The 19,626-nt window shown below is 42.5% G+C and overlaps 1 protein-coding gene across 2 annotated transcripts in view; it reads left to right on the top strand.

The window, feature by feature from the left end:
- The window catches only part of LOC134337709 (N-acetyllactosaminide alpha-1,3-galactosyltransferase-like), a 90,139-nt gene that overhangs the window by 28,414 nt on the left and 42,099 nt on the right, over nucleotides 1-19,626 (top strand). For both annotated transcript variants that reach the window (XM_063032908.1, XM_063032907.1), the window contains exon 2: nucleotides 7,463-7,543. Coding sequence is in view for 1 of the 2 variants with exons in the window: in XM_063032907.1 (XP_062888977.1) it covers nucleotides 7,463-7,543 (81 nt within the window). In the remaining variant the exon portion in view is untranslated. The remainder of the gene's footprint in view (nucleotides 1-7,462; nucleotides 7,544-19,626) is intronic.

Raw genomic sequence — 19,626 nt, 5'->3', positions numbered from 1 at the left:
CCCATCAGCGGGAACATGCTTCCTGCCTCCAGCGTGTCCAATCCCTTAATAATCTTACATGTTTCAATAAGATCCCCTCTCAGCCTTCTAAATTCCAGAGTATACAAGCCCAGTCGCTCCAATCTTTCGACATATGACAGTCCTGCCATTCCAGGAATTAGCCTTGTGAACTTACGCTGCACTCCCTCAATAGCAAGAATGTCCTTCCTCAAATCTGGAGACCAAAACTGCACACAGTACTCCAGGTGTGGTCTCACCAGGGCCCTGTACAGTTGCAGAAGGACCTCATTGCTCTTATACTCAATTCCCCTTGTTATGAAGGCCAGCATGCCATTAGCTGGAGAATCTGGAGAAACAGTGTAAACTACACACCGGCATCACCTGGGATCAGGATTAAATCCTGATGGTTTGAGGCACCAGCACTAACGGCTGCCCACGATATTGACTTCCTCTCTGTTCTACTCTCTCCGTTTCCTCTTACTGCATGAAAGCAAGTTATTTGGCTCTTTAAGTCTGTGTGCTTAAAGCATGGGTATTCAGCTTGATCTGCGTGTCTGCCCTCACTGTTTACATGAATCATTTACTGGATTTATTATGGGAGTTTGTTTGGAAGGAAGTCCGGAATTTAACCCCAGAAGTGTACTTCTAAGTCAGTTGAAAGGGAGCCAGCAGTCAAAGATTCCTGATGAGAGTCCAAGTTTGTGCTTGGTGCCTCAGAAGCATCTCTAATGTGTCTAGGGTCGTAGACTTATTTGTCTCCACAATAACATAGCAAGCTATTCAAAGAGTAACAGGAAATGGGTAGTCATCGTGAGGAATTGAGGATATAAAAATCATTTTGAACCTATGTAGCTGGTGGATCAAAGAACAATTGGGATTGAATAGGGATCTTTGAACTGTAGTAAACTCTGTCTTCAGCAGTTAGCTAAAAAAAAACTGGCTTATACTAGTTCATTGTATTCAGAGAGAGACATTGAGAGTTGATAACATTATACATTGTACCCTTATTTGAGTAAGGAGAGGAGGACTCACTGATAAGGACAGAATGAACATCCGTCTGTAATTAAGTCAGGGCTTTGTAAAGGGAATAACTGATAAGGACTGGACAGTACATCCACCTGTAATTAAAACCTTGATTTAGCAAGCTCTCTTATCTGTAACTATGTTTTGCACCAACAGACTTGGTGGGAGTACCAGTTCTAATAACACCTGCAACAGTAATGTATGGGACTTACTATGTATAGGTATACGGCTATAACTTGACTAAGGGGTCCACTTGTCAGATGGTGGCAGTACTTACATGCCTTCCCTTTGACAACTGGGTCTCAAACTCCTGCAGGAGGGTGCGCAATAAACTGCTGTAACTATAAGAAACTGGTCTCCCGACTTTTATTCAGATTTGACTTCAACAATAGACTGGGGTTCTCAGTCCGAGATCCACAGACCCTTTGCTTAATGGTATTTGTCCAAGGTATTAAAAGATTGGGAACCCCTGTTACAGAGGGACACAGGAATGAAATAAGTCCTTTAGCCTACCACAAATGAGAGAAAATCTGCAGATGCTGGCAATCCAAGCAACACACAGAAAATGCTGGAGGAACTCAGCAGGCCAGGCAGCATCTATGAAAAAGTGTGTAGACGATGTTTCGGGCCGAGCCCCTTCATCGAGACTGAAGAAAAAAGGGGAGGAGTCAGAGTTAGAAGGTGGGGGGAGGGGAGGAGAAACAGAAGGAGATGGGAGAAACTGGTGGGGGGGGAGTAGTAAAGATCTGTGGTTGATTGCTGAAAGAGATACAGGGCTGGAGAAGGGAATCTAATAGAGGATAGAAGGCCATGGAAGAAAGAAAAGGGGATGGAGCACCAGAGGGAGGTGATTGTCAAGTGCAGAGATGAGGTGAGAGGGGAAAAGAGAATGGTGGGGGGGAGTCGTATTTCCAGAGGTTCGAGAAATCGATGTCCATGCCATCAGGTTGGAGGCTATCCAGACGGAATATAAGGTGTCGCTCCTCCAACCTGAGTGTGGCCTCATCGCAACAGTAGAGGAGGCCATGGACTGACACGTCAGAATGGGAAGTGGAAGTAAAATGGATGGCCAGTGGGAGATCCCGCTTTTTCTGGCGCATGGAGTGTAGGCGCTGGGCGAAGCGGTCTCCCAATCTATGCCAGGTTGCACTGATATACAGGAGGCCACACCGGGAGCACTGGGCACGGTATATGACTCCAATAGACTCTCACCTGAAGTGTTGCCTCACCTGGAAGTACTTTTGGAGTCCTGAATGGTAGTGAGGGAGGAGGTGTAGGGGCAGGTGTAGCATTAGTTCTTTCTTATATGTAGCCCCCCTTTTTTTTCCTTCCAGGTCTGCTCTGACAAGCAGTTTCTTTTACACTAAATTATACACTATTTTTCTACAGTCCTTTTAGCTCCTCCAGGTTATACCACTCACCTAGATATTAGGGGGAATTTGATAGCTAAATTAACTTGCACCTTTTTGGGGATGTTCGAGGAAACCAGAGTGTTCAGATCCACAGAGAGGAATGAGCGTTGGTCACAGTTATGTCAGGCAGCGCCTCACATACCTGCATCAGCTTGCCACCCAGAATGTTCTAGCGTCCTGCCTGTCAAGCTCCATAGGAATTGTGTAAACGTCACTGTTCTCTTTCTCTGAGCTCCGGAGAAAATAGGCCTCCACTGCTCAGTCTCCCCTTGTCTGGGCAAACCTCCCATCCCTCCTCCAGTTTAATGAATCTCTGCAGCATCCCACTTGTCGTAAATCCTTTTTAAGATAACAAAATCAAGATTGTTCATAATATTCAGGCACAGTCTCACTAACGTCCAATCTTATCTGCACTCAGTACTCGCATGATAAAGGCGTACATGCCACCTGCTTTCCTGATCAGTTGCTACATCTTATGATGGTCTTCAGTTAACTTCTACACCAACACTACCTAATTTAAAAACTACTCTGTTTTTCTGCTTTGTTGACTAAAGTGGATAGATATCTTCATATTTTCCCACATTATATAGCAAATGCCATTATGCTGTCTATTCAGTTAACTTGACTGTTAATTCCTTGAAACCTTAATGTGAAGAATAGTGGATGGAGCTTTAGGGTTTTGAGCCAGAGAAGTGAGGAAGAATATTTTTCTACTGATGGGTAATGACCTAGATGCTTCTGCTGATGAAGATGGGGGTGGTTTCTAAAAGAAATTTGATAGGCATTTAAGGAGGGGTTTGGGAAGGAGAAATACTTATAGACTACACAGATCGAGTAGTGAACTGGGCTGCACTGGTTTGTTTTACAAGGTTCATTCTCTGCAATTTTGACTTTGCTGATATCTAAACTGTGCTGACGAATAATGTAATATTTGTACTGTTCCAGAGCTTGGGAAATAATCATCCCAGCAAGTGGGAATCCAACCATCTTCACCTCAATGTTCAGTTGTGTCACCGTCATCAAATCTCCCAATACCCAGAGGCTCACCATTGATTAGAAGCTCAGGCAGGCTGGAGCTTCTAATCTGTTCTAATCTATTCTGCAATACGTAACTTCATTCTGGACTCTGCTTCACCTACAATGCATCTTAGGGTTGTGCCTTTCAAAGCTGTGTCCCTGCCTGGACCAGGAGGATAGGGCAATGCAGAAATACCGTTATCTCCACGAACGCTCCAAAATTCATCACCATCCTTCCTCGGATGATTATATTGCTCCTGGTGCAAGATAAGATCCCAGATAACTTTTTGCAAGACTCTCCATTGCACGTGACATTAGTCACCAAGTTGCACAGTCCTCAACCAAATCTGGACGATTGATACTATTGTGTAATATCATAACCCATTTCCAGTTGTCCTGTAGCAAAATTTAACATATTAAATAGCAATTTCAATTTAGGCAAGTTTAAAGAGTACTTGGAGATTTCAAACTTCACACTGCTAAGAGCACAACTGATTTGACTTTGGCTCTAGTTCCATTGTTGTTAACTCACTGCTTATGGGCTGCTTTGATAATTGCATATTTTCATTACCCAATTGCATGCGGAACTGTGTGACCTACTTCCCCACTTGTTTTTATTTAGCAGTTTATTTAGTTTCACACTGTGTGAATGTCACATCTTGTTAAGCTCGCCTGTCAGGAGTCACCAGTTGTGGGGGGTAAAAGATGTTAAGCCACAGCAGCATATTAGTGTAAGGGGTTTTATTTAGTGCCGGGTGGGAAAAGTGCCCAAGAATTGTGAAGAAAAGAAGTATTTACAAGCAGACATATGAAAGCAAACATGCATGTACAAAAAATTACAAGTATACAGAGGCTTCCTCCACATCACACTTTGTCGTTGACTTTCCAATAGAACAGTTCAACTGTTGAATCTAACTGCCGCACCCCTATAGTAAAACCAGACTGAGCTTAATTCTGCCCTCTGCCTCCGCGTAGAACGAATAGGAAATTGGTTGGTCGGGAGCAGGGCTGAGGTGAGGGGGTGGTAATCACGTGACTAGACCATTCTAATTATTTCATATAGAGAATTGAAACATTTTAAGCAGTGATTCCAACATCCTACAGTTTTATTCCACAACAAATCTCTTCATTAATCCTATAGATCCGTGTCCACGTGCTCAGATGGATATATAAAACAAAATGCTGCCTCCTCCCCAGAGTTGCTGCCTGTGTAGGGTGTAGTGCGCTGGCTCCCACTAACCCAGGAATTATTTTAGGAAGCCCCGAACTGTCCCTCGGGTCTTTTGGGGCCATTCTGCTGTCTACAAACTGATGTAATGGTGTGAGTGAAAATAAATGAAACTGTTTGGAATGCCAATGTGTCTAGAATCCTTATTTTGATGAGTTTTAAACCAGTGGAGCAATGGATTGTTTTCATTAGTCAAAATAGTGATTGTTTTACTGTTGGGGTGTGTAAATGGGGAACTCTCAAGACCTGCAGAACGGGAGGGTAAAATGTGTAAACTACGGGGGAAACTAGGCCAGTGACAGAACGAGGAGGAGTGACTAACCAGGCAAGAAGGCAAGGTGAGTGGGAAAATTAGCATTGCCAACCTGTTCTGTCACATTAATCCCCCTTCCCCACCTCTTTTGGATTGGACAAGTTGGGCAACCAGGAGAGATAATTTGCCTTGGCATTGTGTTATCCTGCCTTATGACAGATGTTGAAATGGAATGGTTGTAGAGCCAGGTACCATCTCATGCCTTGTGGTCTTTCATGGAGTGGATGCAGGTGAGTGCTTTGTGGTCAGTCTCCAGAATGAATTCTCTGCCTTCCAAGTGATACCGGAGGCTCTCCAAGGCCCATTTTATGGCAAGAGCTTCCTCCTCAATAGTGGACTACCTTGTCTCCCGCGGTAGCAGCTTCCAACTAAGGTACGATACTGGCTGTTCTTCTCCCTCTTTCCCCTGGGCCAGGCAGGACTGCTGCAATCCCCACTGCGGAGGCGTTGACTTGGGTGGTGAATGGTTTGGTGAAGTCTGGGCTGATGAGGACTGGCCAGGCACATGGAGCTTCCTTTAGTGTCACAAAAGCTTCCTCATATTCTTTAGTCTACCAGACTGGATTTTTTGCGGACTTCAGTGTAATTTCTGTCAGCGGGACGGCCAAGATAGCAAACTGAGGGATAAAACGGCAATACCACCCTATTAACCCTACGAGCGACTGGACCTGTTTGTTCAGGTGGGGCTAGAGACCATTTCTGATGTCCTCAACCTTGTAGACCAGTGGCTGAACTAGTCCTCGCCCTAGCTGTTAGCCCAGGTACCGTGCCTCAGCGCCCACCCACTCGCACTTCTAGATGTTCGGTGTCAAACCAGCGGCTGCAGTCTTCTTGAGGATGTCCTGAAGGGCGACTCAGGCGGTCCTCCCAGCTGGCGTTGAAGAGGAGCATGTCATCCAGGTAGGCCGCACAATGCTTCTGGCACCCCCTCAGCACATGGTCAGTCAGCCGGTGGAAGGTCACCGAGGCTCCGTGCAGCCCGAGCGGCGTGACAGTGAAATGAAAGAGGCCAAGGGGAATGCGTACTCACGAGAGTCCTCTACCAGCGGGATCTGCCAATAACCCTTGCATAGGTCAAGGTTACCAGCAGCTCATCAATCCGCAGCATGGGGTACGCATCAAACTTGGACATGGCACTGATTTTTCGGAAGTCAACGCAAACCCTCAGGCTTTGGCACACTCACCGCCAGACTGCACCACTCTCTGCCAGAGGGCTCGATCCCTGCCAGGTTCAACATGGTGCAGATCTCAGCCTTGAGTGGTGCCGCCAACCTCCCTGGGACTCGATAAGGTCGAGACCGGGGACAGAGCGAGGAGGAGTGACTAACCAAGCAAAGGGGAAGTCAGTGGGAGAACTAACATTCTGTTCTGTCACAGTGAAACTGTGTGGAGATTATGTTTTGGAGAATGCAAAGGCAGTTCTACCTTTGCACTTGACCTGTCCTGTACCTTACCTGTGTGTGCTTTATGCTGGCACAATACTGAACATGGAACACTTGCCCTGACGAAGCAGTACTATTTTGAGTTTTCTGGCCTGAGGTGACAAGCTCAAGAGAAAATTCTGGCAAACGCACATCAGATGGGTCAGAACAGTAAAAGGAAATCCCTGTCCATTAATGGATTCTGTTTCTCCTCTAATTTGTGAAAGGTTTAAACATAACCAAAAGGACACAGTGATGGAAAACATGGGAATGATACTGATGAGGGGTAGGAGTTTGAAGAGAGAATTGAGAACTTTCTGATTGAAGCCTTAAGGGATAGTCATGTTGGAAGGCCAGCAATGACATCTCCCAGTGGTCAGATCGTGGTGACAGGAAAAGCAAATCCGCGTAACTACAAAAAATATGGAGGATATTATAAACTGCATCGCTTTACCACAGTGGTGCTGAAGTGAAAGTTCTTGATACTTTAAGAAGGGGATTAGGTAGCTCCTCAGAGAAGGAGCGGAATTGAACGTGCAGCTCAGGGAACAATACCATACAGGAGCTGGCCCATCGAGCCACTGTCTGCACTGAACACGATGTCAAGTTAAACTAATTCTCGTCTGCCTATTTCCTTCCGTTCTCTGCATATTCATGTGTCAGCCCACCAGCCCCTTAAACACCACTGTCATATCTGCTTCCACTATTCCCCTCAGCATTCCATTCTAGACACTTATCATTCTCTGTTTTTTTCCATAAAAGTTTGGCCCAATCATCTCCTTTAAACTTTTTCACCCTCACCTTAAATGCATGTCATCTGGTACTTGACATTTTTCCCCTCTGGGAAAAAGATATTGACTGTCTACCCTTTCTGTGTCTCTCAAAAGCTTACCAATTTCTCTCGGGTCTCTCCTGAGCCTCTAATGTTCCAGAGAAAACTCCCAGGTTTGGAGGGACTGGCAGAATGAATTTAGAGCAGAAAACTTGAAGAAAGGCAGCAGAGAAGCTCGGATGGATTTTCACACTGTTTCTTTCTTTTCCTATTCAGGTACCTGGTAATGAAACAGAAATGCTTGTGTTTGCTCCTCGTGTTTGCTGCCTATTCAATGGTGGACCCAATTTTCTTCAGGTAGGGAATTACTTCTCTTGATGGAAGCTTTTCCTTGGTTTTCACCTGGGTGGCATTTGATAGGGCTCTGCACGTGAGGCTCCGGGTTCCTGGCCTCAGGTTTGAGTTGGTGGCAGCCCTGCTCTTTCTCCAGCTCCTTAGAAGGTGAGCAGTTTTCTTTTTCTTTTTAAATCTTTTTTTTTAAATCATTATTATCAATCCAAAATTAACAAGAGTACACCGAAGTAAACATCACTTACAATGCCGCAGAGAAAAGAAAAAAAGACATTCATATTAAAAGACTGAAAACTTTTTTGTAACAAAAAGAAAAAAAAAAGAAAAAAAACCCTAGTAAAGGAAAAAAAAAGTGAAAGAAAAAAAACCATTAGGTGTTCAATCCCGGAGCCATGCGTTATATAAAGAGCTTTTTAAAAAAAAAGATAAACATCAAACCACCAGCAAAAAAATATACAAAAATTTACAATTAGATCATGAAGGAAATCTATCAATTATCTCAAATGATAATAGCAAGCAAATGAACCCCATCTTTTCCTGAAATCAAACATGGGTTCAAAGTTTCAACTTCTAATTTTCTTCAAACTAAGACACAGCATCACTTGAGAGAATCACTGAGACAAAGTGGGAGCCGATGCATCAACAGAATGGCCTTCCTAGCTATCAATGTAACAAATTCAATAACGTGTTGATCAGACAGAAAGATACCGCCCATATTTTGAGGAATTATTCCAAGAAACCCAGTTAATTTGTTAGGTTGTAAATTAATTTTAGTGCTTTAGAAATTGTAGAAAAAACTGACTTCCAGAACTGTTCCCATATAGAAGACCAAAACATATGTGTCAATGTCTCAGTTTTACATCTATCACAATAACTATCAACATTAGGAAATATTTTAGACAATCTCTCCTTCATCAGATAGTAACGGTATACAGTTTTGAATTGAATCAGTTAATGACTAGCACAGATCGAAGAAGATAAATACTCTAATAATTAGTTGATAAATATTCTCTTTCATATTCATACTTTTTACAATACCTTCAAATTAGACATTTCTTACAAAACTATTTAAGGAATTTTCCTTACATATGGGATGCCGACCTGTTAGATATTATTACAAGTATGAACCCTTTGTTGAAGGGTTCCATTGGAAGAATTTATAATTTACTATTACAATGGGATAAGCGTCCTTTATTTAAGATTAAACAAGATTGGGAAAAGGAACTTAATTTGATTTTTGTGACGGAGGACTGGACGTGGAAGTAGGTGAGCAGTTTTCAATCTTCTTACATCTACTCTTTAGTAATAAGGATGCCTTTTGGCCACAGTGAGGCACAATGCACTTCAAACAGAAGCAGCCAAGCATATGTTGAAAGCTGCATGGTCAAGTGAACTCCAGATGTGGAGCACAAATTGGGGGATAAAACTGCCTCTGTCCTTAATTCTCAATTGGGACAAGATACTCAGAGCACCTCGGGCTAGGGATCTGACAGCCTTAATGCTGTCTGTAAGCACATCTAGTTGAGCTCGATGACATTACCTTGCAGATATTGTGGTCAGAACAAATAACCATGCCGATTCATGGTTATATTGTCAAGTGAGACAATTGCCCCTATTTATTGATTGCAACACAGTGTGGGAAGCCCTCTGACTCCTGCCGCACAGCATATCACCAGTTCAAAACTAGCTCAATCGTGGGACAACTTACCATTGTTTTTGGACTGCCAGAGGAGACCCACACGGTCATGGGGGCAGTATACAGACTCCTTATGGGCAGAGTTGGGAATTGAACCCAGGTCACCTGTACTATAAAGTGTTGTGTTCTGCTGCCCACAACCACTTGCTTTGGACAACTTTGCACTGATCAGTTAGCTGTCCCTCTAAAGAATAGTTCAGCCTTCAGTTCAGAAAGTGCTGTCCATCACTGATTATTTTCCATAAACCTTTGCATGTCTGACTTTGGGACCTAATAAATCCACATCCATTAAGTTGTTCTTTGGAGCCTTGGTGGGGGAGAGATGTTGAGGTGAGCTCTCAGGAGCAAAGTTCATTATTTCTGACCATTTCAGCTCCGTGTCCAGCTGCAGAATTATCAGATATGATTGTGGTTTGGAGGGATAACAATGTAGACCCTTATCGGGGAGGTTCTCAAGTTGACCTTGGAAGTATCATGTTAATCTAGTGTGAGGCTTGTATAAATCAGTAAGTTTACAGATACTGAGGACTTGAGATATGAACTGAAACCGCTAAAAACCAGGATGCCAGTTTCACAGTTTCTTATTATTTACCTGCATGACTAAAGATGTGATGACTCGTTAAAGGAAATAATAAGGCTGTGGTCTGGAATGGAGCACTTTGGTCATGAGGAGAGCCTGGAGAGAGGAGGGGGGGCGGGTTTCTCGCAGCAGAGAATGCTAAGCGAGGAGATGATTGAGGCAAGTAATATTTGAGGGGTGTAGATTGGGTAGTCTGCAGGAAACTCTTTTCCCCAATAGGGGAGGTAGATAAAGTTGGAAGGCATGAATTTGGGGTAAGGGAAAAGAGATGTGGAGGCATGATATGAACCTCTTTCATCCAGAGTGATTACCTGGAATATGCTGCATGAGAGAGTGGTGAAAGCAGAGCCATGGATAGCATTTAAGAAAGCCCTTGATGTGCACTGAATTGCATTAGGCATAGAAGACTGTGGGCCAGCTCCTGGAAGATGGGATTAATGTAGATGGGTTGTCATGGATGCAATGGGCCGAATAGCCTGCTTCCTTGCTGTATACCTCTGAGTGCCTAGATCATCAGCAGTTGCATGAGGAATTGAACTGACTTCATTTCTTACATCTTTCACATACATGAAGAGTAAAAATCTTTGCGTTAAGCCTCTGTCTAAATGTGCAAGGTGCCATCATAGTAATTTATAATAAATAGAACAGTCAATGTAGTGTAGAGTACACTCAAATCAGCGTGAGTTCATCAGTCTGATGGCCTGGTGGAAGAAGCTGTCCCGGAGCCTGTTGGTCCTGGCTTTTATGCTGCGGTACCATTTCCCGGATAGTAGCAGCTGGAACAGATTATGGTAGGGGTGACTCGGGTCCCCAGTGATCCTACGGGCCCTTTCTGCACACTCCTCAATGATGCTGAGCTCTCTGGAGGAGTGGGAAGCGGGTGTCAGCGTGCCCTTTCCTAAACTTCATTTCTGTGATGTTGAAACGTGTGCGTTTGAGCTTGCATTAAGTGTAGCGAAGAATCAAGTATCTTAATCTCAGGTGGTGACGAGAGGGTGTACAAGAGTGAGATATGCCAACTAGTGGAGTGGTGCCGCAGCAACAACCTGGCACTCAACGTCAGTAAGACGAAAGAGCTGATTGTGGACTTCAGGAAGGGTAAGATGAAGGAACACATACCAATCCTCATAGAGGGATCAGAAGTGGAGAGAGTGAGCAGCTTCAAGTTCCTGGGTGTCAAGATCTCTGAGGATCTAACCTGGTCCCAATATATCGATGGAGTTGTAAAGAAGGCAAGACAGCAGCTATACTTTATTAAGAGTTTGAAGAGATTTGGTACGTCAACAAATACACTCAAAAGCTTCAATAGTTGTACTGTGGAGAGTATTCTGACAGGCTGCATCACTGTCTGGTATGGAGGGGCTACTGGACAGGACCGAAAGAAGCTGCAGAAGGTTGTAAATCTAGTCAGCTCCACCTTGGGTACTAACCTACAAAGTACTCAGGACAACTTTAGGGAGTGGTGTCTCAGAAAGGCAGCATCCATTATTAAGGACCTCCAGCACCCAGGGCATGCCCTTTTCCCACTGCTATCATCAGGTAGGAGGTACAGAAGCCTGAAGGCACACACTCAGCAATTTAGGAACAGCTTCTTCCCCTCTGCCATCCGATTCCTAAATGGACATTGAATCTTTGGACACTACCTCACTTTTTTTTTAATATACAGTATTTCTGTTTTTGCACATTCTTTTTTAATCTATTCAATATATGTCTTTTATTATTTCTTGTTCATTATTTTATACTATTTCTTGTTTTTTTAAATTATTTGTTTATTTTTTTTCTCTCTGCTAGATTATATATTACATTGAACTGCTGCTAAGTTAACAAGTTTCATGTCACATGCCGGTGATAATAAACCTGATTCTGATTAAGACTCTGCAACCACATCACCATTGCAACTAGGTTTTGCATCATGGAATTTGCTTTTTATTCTGATTTCAAATTTTTTTTCTTGGTCAAAAACAGTTAATTATTTCTCCAAGTTGCACTTGACCTTCTGAACTTGTACAGCTAGCACTGCCTGTTTCACATCCAGTAAAATATTACTTTGAATTACACAATCCTTCAACATATCATGGTTTTCATCATGTGCCTGCTGGTCCTTGCCAGTTTTTTTTGCAGATACACCATACAGAGTGGTCTTTATATTATATTACTACTCTGGTCTGGAGAAACATTGACTCTGGGGGTTTACGTGTAAATATTTAAATGACAATAGACTTGATTGTATAATAAAATGCATCACGACCTCACAATCTAGCTCAGCTGCACTGCACTTCCTCTGTAACTGTAACAATATATTCAGCATCTCACACAAAATGCTGGAGTAACTCAGCAGGTCAGGCAGCATCTACAGAAACGAGTAAACAGCCGACATTTCGATCCGAGACCCTTCCTCAGTATTTTTCTATAGATGCTGCCTGACCTCTTGCATTCCTCCAGCATTTTGTGTGTGTTGCTTTGGACTTCAGTCATCTGCAGACTTTGTATTTTTAATATATTGTGTTCTGTTTTTGCTTTTCCCTTTTACTACCTCTGTTGTGAGATTATCTGTATGAATGACAAGCAGAACTAACTGTTTTCTCAGTACCTCAGTATATGTTAAATAAAATGCCAATTACCAAGAAATATCCTTCTTGTGATCTTTAACACCCTCTATCATTCACCCTTTTTTCTGGCACTACAGCTGTCGTCTTAACCACTAACAAAGTTCTATAGGGTCAATTCTTCACCAAGCAGTTACTTTGCACTAAAGTGGAGTATGATTCTCTACTTTGTGGAAAGGGGCCAGATGGTAGAATGTTTGGTAATCCTTACAAAATTACGGAATGTTTTCTGCATCTCAGTACTCCCAAGTACTAATGGATGTTTGCATAATTGCCACTGAAGTGTTAGAATGAAAACCTTCTGAGAGCCTGCTTATCCTGTCTTTTCTGTTCTTTATTTAAATTTTGTTCTTCGTGGATGTAAAAAAAAATGTTTCTTACAAGAAGAGTAATCGCCAACACACATCAAAGTTGCTGGTGAACGCAGCAGGCCAGGCAGCATCTCTAGGAAGAGGTGCAGTCGACATTTCCTAGAGATGCTGCCTGGCCTGCTGCGTTCACCAGCAACTTTGATGTGTGTTGCTTGAATTTCCAGCATCTGCAGAATTCCTGTTGTTAGAGTAATCGCCAATAGCTTCTGTTAATCCTGGTGCTGAGGATCTTAGAGAGAGAAAGATCACAGCCACATTTGCCACTCACACCAAATGGAACTGTTCCTACCTCATATTAGGAGGTAGGGAATTCCCAAAATCGAGAAAGTAACCAGGATTCCCTATTGTTTATTTGGGACTCTATGCTGCTTAATTGGGGCAGGAGATGGTTGCTAGCATCAGATGCACTTGCATGGCTGTTAAGCCATGCTTAGAACGAACAGTTTTAAAATAATGACTGTTGTGTGGTTGTGTTCAAATGGCAGTTATCTTTGTCACTAATAGTTGGCGAGAAATAAGTATTAAGCAATGCAGAATTGTTTGTTCATTGTGGTGTCAAGCATTCGGGCACAGAGATGCCAGAAGCAGCCATGATTGAAAATGAAATGATGAATTTGGAGGTATTGACAATCATCTTCAAAGTTGTAATGAAAATGAAGATTTGGAGGATGCAGGAGTCGATAGCATTGTATGAAGGCAGTCCATTATTTGTGCTGATTTTGTTCATTTACAATCAACCAAAAATCACAGTATCCTCCAATAACTATTAAGAAGTAATACAGTTTTATAGTACTGTAGTTGTATTGATAGTGTTCTAATTTGTTCTCTATTTCTTTTAAATACATAGTTTGTTGCCCATTTAAACAGTAATTTGTCTTTTTTTTTATATACCTTTTAAAATATTTCCATGATGTTGCGACAGGCTGGAGCACAGTGAATTGGACCAAAATGTATTCGTCCCGATGTGTCTTAGTTAACCGGAATTCACTGTATTAAGTTAAAATTTTCTGCTTTTTATCTGATGAAATGCAAGCATGCACTTGGCAATCAAGAGATAGAGAACAAAGGCAACCTTTTTTGTAAGCATTGTCTACAGGCAGAGAACAATTTGATTTGGGGAGGTGGGATTAAGTAACAAAAAGAATTTATGTAAACAAGTTAATAGACGATTTAATGTCCATTTGTAGCTACTGACTTCCAAGCCATAATAGTTATTTCAGTTGATTATTTGGATTATGTGTATAAATAACAATGTGTGTGTTTTTAAAAAAAATTATCGGCAGTGGTTGCCTGTACATGCAGTACGTGCTTACCAGAAATTTGGTAGTTCAAGACCAGGTGCATTGAATCAATTGCATAGCAATGGATCATTTGGGGCATTTGATCTATACTGTTCTCAGTATTGCAGAGGAACCTCATGCCATTGTTTAAATCTTGTGGTATAGTCATGCCTCTCTTTATTAAATGCATCTTAACTATTGCCTCACCAACTCATTGTGGAAGCGAATTCCATTTTCTTGTACCTCTTTATCCAGCTTTCTAATTGGGTTTATGAACAACCTCTCCTATCCTTCCCCAAGATTTCCTTTGCAGTCTGGGCAAAAGCAACTACACAGAGAAATTACTTTCCTTCTGCAGTGAATTCCCCCCTTCCCCCACTGAGGTCTAGAGCCAAGAGTTACTGCTTCATAATAAGGGTGGGTTGTTTTGGACTGAAATTTCTTCACTCAGATAGTGGTATATCTCTGGAATTCTCTGCTGCATTTGTCTTTGCGGCACAGTCAATGAGCCAGTTCAAAAACGAGTGTGATAGGTTTCTGGATATTATGGGAATCGAGGGTTATTGGTGTGGTGCAGGAAAATGGGGCTGAGGTAGAAGGCTAGTCATGGTCTTAATGAATGGTGGAAGAGGGTTAAAGGTTCTTGTTCCAATTTCTTATGTTCTTATCTAGATTTTCCGTTCCGTTCATATGCCAAGTACCCTCTAGACAGAACTTCAGAGGCCTGATGGCCTAAAGCAGGGATGGCCAGAATGGGTTGTCATTGAGGACAATTTTGCTGTCACTGAACTCTCACACTCTGATACTCCATCTGTAGCTGAGGATTGGAAGGTTACTCACTCTAGTCATAGTCCTCATTTGGGAGTGATGGGGTAGGGGAGTGCTGGATGCAGCAAGTTGAGAGAAAGGATTACTAAACTTGCACAATAAGCATACAACAGATACATGCATTGCAGAAAACATAAGAACCAGGTTGATGCACAAAAACTTGACGTGGCCATGTATTGATTGGGAAACAGCTCAAACATGGTAACAATTCTCAGAAATGCACAGATCACGGAAAATTTGCAGCTGCTCCATAAGGGCATAATTAACACTGAAATGAAAAGTAAATACATTTTGCTGGTGTTTACTTAACATTAGTTGGACTTCAGTGTACGGTTCTGCCTGCAAATTTGTTCTCTTGTATAAGACTGGTGGCAGAAGTCTGTGATGAAATGAAAAAGATGAAGATAAAACTGACACCTGTCCTTTAAAATTAATTTCACTATTTTGTCCACCATTGAAGTTAAACTAACTGGTTTTATCCTTTCCTCCCCTTTAAAGTTCAAAGTGAAATTTATTTTCAGTGTACATACCTGTCACCACGTAAAACCCTGAGATTCTTTTCCCGTGGGCATACTCAGCAAATCTATAGAACAGTAACTGTAAGCAGGATCAATGAACAACAAACTACGAATATAAATAAAAAGCAGTAAATAACAAATATGAAATACGTAACAAGATAAAGAGATCTAAAAAAAATCTAATCTAATCTTTAAAAAAAAGATAGAGTCCTTAGAGTGAGACCATCGGTTGTGAGAACACCAGCAATAGAATGAGTGTAATTATTCCCTTTTGTTCAAGAGCCTGATGGTTGAGGGGAAGTAACTGGTTTTGAGCCTGGTGGTGTAAGTCCTGAGGTACCTGTGCCTTCTACCTGATGGCAGCAGTGGGAAAAGAGCATGGCCTGGATGGTCAGAATCTTTCATGTGTGTTGCTTTTCGACGGCAACGTTTCATGGAGATGTGCTCAATGGTTGGGAGGGCTTTACCTGTGATGTACTGGGCCAAGTCCACCACCTTTTGCAGGATTTTCTGTTCAAAGGCATTGGTGTTCCCATACCAGGCTGTAACACTTTCCACCACACATCAATAGAAGTTTACCAAGGTTTTTGATGACATGCCCAATCTCTGCAGATTCCTGAGGACGTAGAGGCGCTGTCATGTTTTCTTTGCAGTACTGTAATATTTATATGATGGGTCCAGGACAGTCCTTTGAGATGGTGACGTCCTGGGATTTAAAGTTACTGATCCTCTGATGAAGAGTGTTATGCAGAACTCTGGTTCCTCTCTGCTGAAGTCTACAATCAGTTCTTTGGTCATATTGGCACTGAGTGAGAGGTTGTTGTTATTACACCACTCGGCCAAGTTTTCAGTCTTCCTCCTGTGTGCTGATTCATCACCACCTTTGATACGACCCACAACAGTGGTGGCATCAGTGAACTTGTAAGTGGTGTTGGAGCTGTAATTAGTCACACAGTCCTAGCTGCATCCGTGATTTAAGTGCATCTGTGTAATATGCATGCATTCCTTTTAAGAACTTTTGGTACAATGTGGGATGATTTTTGCACTGTTGTGATTTTTATTGATTTGACCACTCCTTAATGACTCTACTCATGTTCTGATTTTCCTAAGTTTGTATGCTTTATTGAGTTTCTCAGTGTTTTATTTTGGCTATGGAATTTTCTAACCTCTGTTTGGTATCATGTTCCTGGTCTTTTGATATACTGACATGGTCATCTGCCATCTGATTTCTAAGAGGACATTGAACCCATGAACACCTGTTAAAATTTCTGTTTTTGCGCTACTTATTCTAACATAACTATTTAGTATACATATAATTACTGTAATTCAATTTTTTCTGTATTTATCATGTACTGCTGCCGCAAAGTTTGACAAATTTCATGATACATGCCAGTGATATTAAACCTGATTCTGATATCTACTTTCTCTTACGTTCCCTTAGTTTTTTAAAGTAAGCTCTCAATGTGTTATTGTCTGTTTTATGCATGCAAACAAGGTTAAATCAACTTCTTGTCTCTTGTCTATGTGCTACTTCCTTTGATCCTACAGAATTTTGGCAGATTTACAGAGCTACAAGTCCTAGTGTGGAGTATTCATTGGATCCAACAATTACTGATATTGCCCTGAGCAGTTTGTGATTGATGTCGTTTTCAAAATATCACCTAGAGCAGAATATATAGTATAGAGTCAAGGTAATTAATGTCTTGGTGTTCACAGGTGTTCATTAGGACACTTAAATGTGGTGCATTTTCACTTGGAATTGCTGAGGTCTGCCTTCCATTTTGTGGAGACATGTGGGCAGACCTTTTATTCCTTTGTAATCACCTCTACCTTGAGCATTTTAACATGTCCCAGTATTATTTGCCTTTTGTCTTAAAGTACTCATTCATTTTTAACCATTAAAAATGCTTGAAAGAGATAGAATAGTACAGCACAGTACAGGCCCTTCGGCCCACAATGTTGTGCCGACCCTCAAACCCTGCCTCCCATATAAGCCCCCACCTTAAATTCCTCCATATACCTGTTTAGTAGTCTCTTAAACTTCACTAGTGTATCTGCCTCCACCACTGACTCAGGCAGTGCATTCCACGCACCAACCACTCTCTGAGTAAAAAAACCTTTCTCTAATATCCCCCTTGAACTTCCCACCCCTTACCTTAAAGCCATGTCCTCTTGTATTGAGCAGTGGTGCCCTGGGGAAGAGGCGCTGGCTATCCACTCTATCTATTCCTCTTATTATCTTGTACACCTCTATCATGTCTCCTCTCATCCTCCTTCTCTCCAAAGATTAAAGCCCCAGCTCCCTTAATCTCTGATCATACTGCATACTTTCTAAACCAGGCAGCATCCTGGTAGATCTCCTCTGTACCCTTTCCAATGCTTCCACATCCTTCCTATAGTGAGGTGACCAGAACAGGACACAGTACTCCAAGTGTGGCCTAACCAGAGTTTTATAGAGCTGCATCATTACATCGCGACTCTTAAACTCTATCCCTCAACTTATGAAAGCTAACACCCCATAAGCTTTCTTAACTACCCTATCCACCTGTGAGGCAACTTTCAGGGATCTGTGGACATGTACCCCGAGATCCCTCTGCTCCTCCACACTACCAAGTATCCTGCCATTTACTTTGTACTTTGCCTTGGAGTTTGTCCTTCCAAAGTGTACCACCTCACACTTCTCCGGGTTGAAATCCATCTGCCACTTCTCAGCCCACTCCTGCATCCTGTCAATGTCTCTCTGCAATCTTTGACAATCCTCTACACTATCTACAACACCACCAACCTTTGTGTTGTCTGCAAACTTGCCAACCCCCCCCTTCTACCCCCACATCCAGGTCATTAATAAAAATCACGAAAAGTAGAGATCCCAGAACAGATCCTTGTGGGACACCACTAATCACAATCCTCCAATCTGAATGTACTCCCTCCACCACCACCATCTGCCTTCTGCAGGCAAGCCAATTCTGAATCCACCTGGCCAAACTTCCCTGGATCCCATGCCTTCTAACTTTCTGAATAAGCCTACCATGTGGAACCTTGTCAAATGCCTTACTAAAATCCATATAGATCACATCCACTGCACTACCCTCATCTATATGCCTGGTCACCTCCTCAAAGAACTCTATCAGGCTTGTTAGACACGATCTGCCCTTCACAAGGCCATGCTGACTGTCCCTGTTCAGACCATGATTCTCTAAATGCCCAGCAATCCTATCTGTAAGAATCTTTTCCAACAGCTTTCCCACCACAGATGTAAGGCTCACTGGTCTGTAATTACCCGGACTATCCCTAGTACCTTTTTTGAACAAGGGGACAACATTCGCTTCCCTCCAATCCTCCGGTACCATTCCCGTGGACAACGAGGACATAAAGATCCTAGCCAGAGGCTCAGCAATCTCTTCTCTCGCCTCGTGGAGCAGCCTGGGGAATATTCCGTCAGGCCCCGGGGACTTATCTGTCCCAATGTATTTTAACAACTCCAACACCTCCTCTCCCTTAATATCAACATGCTCCAGAACATCAACCTCACTCATATTGTCCTCATCATCATCAAGTTCCCTCTCATTGGTGAATACCGAAGAGAAGTATTCATTAGTTCCTCGCTCACTTCCACAGCCTCCAGGCACATCTTCCCATCTTTATCTCTAATTGGTCCTACCTTCACTCCTGTCATCCTTTTTTTCTTCACATAATTGAAGAATGCCTTGGGGTTTTTCTTTACCCTACTCGCCAAGGCCTTCTCATGCTCCCTTCTTGCTCTTCTCAGCCCCTTCTTAAGCTCCTTTCTTGCTTCCCTGTATTCCTCAATAGACCCATCTGATCCTTGCTCCCTAAACCTCATGTATGCTGCCTTCTTCCACCTAACTAGATTTTCCACCTCACTTGTCACCCATGGTTCCTTCACCCTACCATTCTTTATCTTCCTCACCGGGACAAATTTATCCCTAACATCCCACAAGAGATCTCTAAACATCGACCACATGTCCATAGTACACTTCCCTGCAAAAACATCATCCCAGTTCACACCTGCAAGTACTAGCCTTATAGCCTCATAATTCGTCTTTCCCCAATTAAAAAATTTCCTGTCCTCTCTGATTCTATCTTTTTCCATGATAATGCTAAAGGCCAGGGAGCGGTGGTCACTGTCCCCCGGATGCTCACCCACTGAGAGATCTGTGACCTGACCCGGTTCATTACCTAGTACTAG

This window comes from Mobula hypostoma, chromosome 25 (assembly GCF_963921235.1).
Source record: "Mobula hypostoma chromosome 25, sMobHyp1.1, whole genome shotgun sequence".
Taxonomy (NCBI): Eukaryota; Metazoa; Chordata; class Chondrichthyes; order Myliobatiformes; family Myliobatidae; genus Mobula; species Mobula hypostoma.
The sequence above is the reverse complement of the archived record's forward strand: the minus strand, read 5'-3'. Positions and strand labels throughout refer to the sequence as shown.